The sequence below is a fragment of the Peromyscus eremicus genome, chromosome 5 (genome assembly GCF_949786415.1).
Source record: "Peromyscus eremicus chromosome 5, PerEre_H2_v1, whole genome shotgun sequence".
Taxonomy (NCBI): domain Eukaryota; kingdom Metazoa; phylum Chordata; class Mammalia; order Rodentia; family Cricetidae; genus Peromyscus; species Peromyscus eremicus.
Genome location: NC_081420.1, coordinates 101,323,649 through 101,329,863, shown reverse-complemented (window position 1 = coordinate 101,329,863; position 6,215 = coordinate 101,323,649). Strand labels below are relative to the sequence as shown.

The 6,215-nt window shown below is 41.9% G+C and overlaps 1 protein-coding gene across 1 annotated transcript in view; it reads left to right on the top strand.

The window, feature by feature from the left end:
- Utp4 (UTP4 small subunit processome component) overlaps positions 1–6,215 on the top strand; it is a 32,853-nt gene that overhangs the window by 197 nt on the left and 26,441 nt on the right. The window contains exons 2-3 of the mRNA XM_059264060.1: positions 607–767; positions 4,878–5,069. Of these exons, the coding sequence (XP_059120043.1) occupies positions 609–767; positions 4,878–5,069 (351 nt within the window). The 5' untranslated portion in view covers positions 607–608. The remainder of the gene's footprint in view (positions 1–606; positions 768–4,877; positions 5,070–6,215) is intronic.

Genomic DNA, 6,215 nt, shown 5'->3' with positions numbered 1-6,215 from the left:
GGGGGCCCGCGGACCTTGTCAGATAGCCGGTTCCGAGGAGTGGAAGTCACTCCGTGGACTTAGGAGAGGGCAGGGGTGGCGGACACCTCTCGCTCTTCAGAACGTGCCCGCACTGCCTGTGTCTTCCTAACCTCGAGAAGAGACGAGTGAGGGTCGAGCAAGTTCCACTCCCAGTAGGTGTGCACGGGATAGCTGCTAGATCAGGCAGGCAGGGGAAAATCACCAAGTCCTGTCGCTGCCCACTTGGGCTGTGGGTTTCCTTCCCCTCCCCCATCAGCCTCAAGTCGCTGTCTTAGAGTGGATCTGTCATTTGCAAACTTAGTAAAGAGTTTAGCATTCTTGCTAAAATGCCCGTTTTCAAACTCTCTTCCTCCTCCAATAGGTTAGAAAGATAAGGAATGGAGTAGGCCTTTGGGGGTGAATTTATTGAAGCATCCGTATTGAGTTTCTGGAGGTTGAGCCTTGCTGGGGCACAACAGCATTATTAGAAATGAACTTAAGTGAGAGATCTTTGAAATCTCCCATCCAACAGTGATGAGAATAAAGTTGAATGCATGGTAGATTCTCCAGTTAATGTTTAACAATGTCTTTTTTGTCCCCCACCAGGAATGGGTGAATTTAAGGTCCATCGAGTACGTTTCTTTAATTATGTTCCATCAGGCATCCGCTGTGTGGCTTACAATAACCAGTCAAACAGATTGGCTGTTTCGCGAACAGATGGCACGGTGGAAATTTATAACTTGTCAGCAAACTACTTTCAGGAGAAAGTAAGTTTTTAGGGAGCCTGGTGTGGAGTTCCTGATGTTAATTTTAATTCAAGTCTACAACTTACATGTCCTGTCTTCAGATAGATCAAGTGACTCTACTTGCTATGGAATTGTTTAGAATTACAGAACTTCTGTAGCTTATATGAGACCCCTCGATTGGTGAAAGCAGCTCAGGAGTTTGTCTATCTGAAGTTGTTTAGAAAGATCCTACCTAGGAATTGTGTGTCACTGTATGCTATTTGGGGACTGAAGTTTGCTGGGTCTTTTGGCCACTACAAGAAAGAAAGGAACTTGTTGAGATCATGTGATTTTGGTAAAATATATATATATATCCGTTCTGGGGGTCTTTGTATGCATTCCATTGTCAATTTAAAGTCTTCAAATGTAATATCAGAAAACTCTGGTAACATGACAGCAAGTAGACTCCCAAGTTCACCTGTCTCCGAGGATGTGGACTTAATTGTCTATATTTGGAAGTAGACAAGGTTTTTAATTAGATGAAATGTCTTTGGGTACACATAAAGAATCATTTGTGTGTACCAGTATTTTGCCTACCTACATGTATGTGCACCTCAAGTGTGCCTAATGCCCATGGTAGTCTGGAGAGGGCATTAGATCTCCTAGAACTGGAGTTAGAAGTGGTTATGAGCTACCATTGGGTGCTGGGACCCTTTGCAAGAGCAACAAGTGCTCTTAACTGTTGAGCCATCTCTCCAGCTCCAGAGACTTTCCTCCCAAGGGCACTGGTTCCTAATTTTCTTCAGGTGCAAAATGCAACTCAGTTCAACAGAGAAGACATGGGTAAATTAGTGTTCAGTGTCCAGCAGCCTGGCATTTGATGAGACTTAGGCATTCTGTAAATGTTTCTATGAGAATGAGTGAGTGTCAAGTACTGGTATTAGAGTACAAGTGTTAGAGCCTTTACATTCATGAAGAAAGATCCGTAACAGTTTCTGACCTGTATAATAAAGCTGGCAGAAGTAGTCTTGGCAATTAGGGATCCTTCTCAGAGTTGATGTACTGAAGAACTAATGTGTGTATATAACAGTTCCAGGCCCTTTCCCACAACAAATGGGTCATTGCTAGAAATAGGACAGAAATGCTTGGGTGTACACTTATTGCACGCTGTGACTTTTCTGTTTGCCATTTATAACCGCTATACTTGCATAATTTGTATATTTGCTTAATGGCCTCGTTACTGCTTAACTTCAAATTCTGTAAAATGGGGAACTACTGTGGCAGCAATGTTTGTGACTGTATTCCAGCTCTTTGTCTAGTACAAAGGCATTGCTAAGGTAATGTTCAGTGGTAAGTCCTCCATTTCTTACCTACCTTCCCTTGTGTTCTGTCATTCTCCTGTGAGTATTTTTTTTTAAAGACTTATTTATTATGTATACAGTATTCTGCATATGTGTCCCTGCAGGCCAGAAGAGGGCACCAGATCTCATTACAGATGGTTGTGAGCCACCATGTGGTTGCTGGGAATTGAACTCAGGACCTCTGGAAGAGCAGTCAGTGCTCTTAACCACTGAGCCATCTCTTCAGCCCCCATCCTGTGGGTATTTTTAACAGCTAACTAATTCAATCTCATCTTCTGTTTTCTCCATTCTCCTGTTCATTAAAATTAGGCCAGGCGGTGGTGGTACACACCTTTAATCCCAGCAGAGGCAGGGGGATCTCTGAGTTCAAGGCCAGCTTGGTCTACAGAGTGAATTCCAGAACAGCCAGGGTTACACAGAAAAACCCTGTCTCAAAAAAACAAAAAAAGATTACTAACCTCTGGCTGGGTAAGATGGCTCAGTGGGTAAAGGCGTTTGCTTCCAAGACTGACAACCTGAGTTTGATCTTTGCTACCCCTGGGTAGAAGGAGAGACCGGCCCTGCCGGTTGTCCTTTGACCTTTATATGCACATGCGCATGTATGCATGGATACATACACATTAAATACAAAACAATAAAGGATTGCTGACCTCAATCACATCATTAGAGAAAGAAAAGACGAGGAGCTAGGAGTAAGGAGAGCTGTGTTCCCTTCGTTCCATTGATGTCAGCCTTTTGGACAAGCTGCTTAACCCATGTGTCTCTTGGCCTTGCAAATTCAGATAGGAAACATAGTCTCTTTGTGTCAAAGAGGCATAAAGTTAAAACGCCTTGATATATATGAAAATTTGGAATATCCAGAAAAAAAGGGGGGGTGCTGGTACACACCTTTAATCCCAGGACTCAGAAGACAGAAGCAGGCTTATTTCTGTGAGTTCTGGGCCAACCTGATCGCCAGGCTCTGCCTCCCAGTGCTGGGATTAAAGGCGTGTGCCACCTGGCCTATTTTGCACAACTCTATACACATAAAGTGAACACACTGGCCTTCAGCCTGTGTGCAGTCGTGCGTCTCTTGTGTTTTTGTAATCATGTTTTATCTCTTGATACAGGTGTGTTTTGAGAAATGTATTAGTAGTTGATCATTAGAGAGTTGGCTTATGCAAACCCACCATTGTATAGCCTTATTGTATAGACATCTAAATCTGTATTGGAATGCTCTAGACAATTGTAACATAATGGATAATATTTGTGTGTTTAAACACAGAACAAGTACAGTAGAAATAACTAAAAAAGATTAGCAATAATAGACCTACATAAAGGCATTTAGTTTAAATGGTGGTTGCAAGACTGAAAGTTACTGTTGGTTAGTAAGCAAGTGATCAGTGAATTCTAAGGTCTAGGATAGGACAGTGCACTATTTCCGATTTTCTTAACACTATCCATTAGGGTACACTAAATTTACTGGCATTTCTCCGGGTTTGTGTGTGTGTGTGTGTGCCATGCATCTCTATAAATCAGAGGACAGCCTGGAGGAATCAGTTCTTTCCCACCGTGTGGGTCCTGGGTGTTGAATTTGGGTCCTCAGGCTTGGTAGCAGGCACCTTTACAAATTAAACCATCTTCCATTCCCCAAATACGTATTTTATGTCCTTGCTCCATATGCCATTTTACTTTACTTTTAAAACTTGGTTGGTTTTGTTGTTAAAAACTAAATTATCCATTGTATAGCATAACTGTGACTGCCTGGTTAAGTAAGAAGACCAAAAATCCTAGATAGGAAAACTGGTTTTGTGGGGTGGGGGTGGGAACGACCATCAGTTCTGGGGATCTCTGTGACCCCCACAAGCCTGCAGAGAGATGATCTTCGGACAGCAAGAAGGCAGTTAGGGGTATTGGTTCAGACATCTGGAGTCTGACCCCAAGTAGCTTATTTTTGGCATATTTAAGCACAGCACAATTTGGTGATGACTAATCAATCCTGCATATACAACAAAGCACACATAAATCCCCTTGAGGAACAAAGTAAACTAAATGCAGATCAGACACAACTACACAGAAACTCTTTGTGAAATCCATAAAGATGGATTCTATAGATTGACTGAGAAAAACAAGCTTACCATAGGGTCTGGGAGAGGGTTAGGTGCCTAAAAAGTCTAGCCACACAGATAGCACAAAGGCTGGTAAGCTCCCAGCCTTCTGGGTTGATAAGAGGTTATGCGTTCCATCACTTGAAAGGAACAACCCTATGTACTAACATTCCAGGTTCCCCTAGTGCTTATCTGTGAGCACAGAGACCTTTGTGTCTTTTAAAATCAACCAGTCAAGAAGTTTACGATTTATCTCACATCTAATTAGACACATTAAACCAGCTTTTTTTATGCATGGAGGTTCACTGTAGCCCACACTGGCTTCAGATTTAAGTAATCCTCCTGCCTCAGCTTCCTGAGTGCTAGGATTATAGTCATAAGCTACCACACCTGGCTAAATCAATCCTGAATATCTTAATTCTTAAATATTAGTTGAAAAGCTTCCGAATAAGTCCTAGTTTAAAAGAGAGAGAATCAAACATATAACTAAAGTACAGTAATATTAAGTAGCTAAAATTTGAAGCTGAAAGAAATAAAAGTATAATCGACATAAATGTTTGATAGTGACAAATTTTATATTAGATATTTGTGGGGAAATACTCGGCAAGAGCTGTTGATTGATGAATTCATGGCAAGTTGGTGTGTTACAATGTTTCTGTAGTTTTGAATTCATGGCAGGTTGAAAAGTTACAATGTTTCTGTAGTTTTTCCCAGGTCATGAGTCTCGAGCTACAGAAGCCCTGTGTTGGGCAGAAGGACAGCGGCTCTTCAGTGCTGGACTCAACGGAGAAATTCTTGAGTATGACCTCCAGGCACTAAACATAAAATATGCTCTGGATGCCTTTGGAGGACCTATTTGGAGTATGACTGCCAGCCCCAGTGGCTCTCAACTTTTGGTCAGTAAGCAACTATGCGTAATTCAAAATAGAGTACTTTTACGCTCACTCAAACTTCCTTCCCCATGCTTAAGTCACATAGAAATCCCAAGCTTAGCAAGGTATCAGGACTCATAAGACAAAATATTGGAATTGGCAACGAAGGTTAAAAACCCTGGCTGGAGAGATAGCTCATCAGTTAAGAGCACTGGCTGCTCTTGCACAGGATCTGGTTTGATTCCCGGCAACCACATGGTGGCTCACAACAGTCCTAACTACAGTTCCAAGGGATCTGACCACCTCCTAGCCTCCATGGGCACTAGATATAAGTGGTGCACATACATATATACAGTCAAAGCGCATATAGATAAACAATAATAAACCACTGCTCACTTTGCCCTTATGCTATTAGCTTGATGTTTTGGAATATTTGTACACTGTGTGAAGTTGTGTTGCTGTGATTGGTGTAATAAAAAGCTAAATGGCTAAGAGCTAGGCAGGAGGTATAGGAGGGACTTGAGGGCAGAGAGAGGAGGAAGTCAGAGGAGACACAGAAGAAGCAGGATGGGCAGTACATGACAGAATGCAGATTAATAGAAATGAGTAAATTTAAGTTATAACAGCTAGTTAAAAACAAGCCTAAGCTAAGGCCAAGTTTTCATAATTAATAATAAGTCTTCTTGTCATTTGGGAGCTGGCTGGTGGGACAGAGAAAGACTTATTACAGATTGGACCTTGTTTTCACTTGTGAAATGTCATGGTTAATTAATTTCAGAATTTTCTAAATTTCTTTGGAACTAAGAAATGTAGAGACTAGTTTTGTTTTGATTTTTTTTTGGGGGGGAGGGGGCAGGGGAGGGTGGTTTCAAGACAGGGTTTCTCTGTGTAGTTTTGGTGCCTGTCCTGGATCACACTTTGTAGACCAGGCTGGCCTTGAACTCACAGATCAACCTGCCTCTGCCTCTTGAGTGTGGAGATCAAAGGCCTGCGCCACCACCTCCCGGTGGTCACTAGATCTTTTATCTAGGCCATAGGTCCTCTGGCAGGTATGTGTGAAGCCCTACTTCTTTTTTTTTTTTTTTTTTTTTTTTTTTCCTGAATCTAAAGAGTTTATTGCCTTCTATGTTTCATGGAAAATGTAACATGTTTCTTCAGCATAACTCTGAA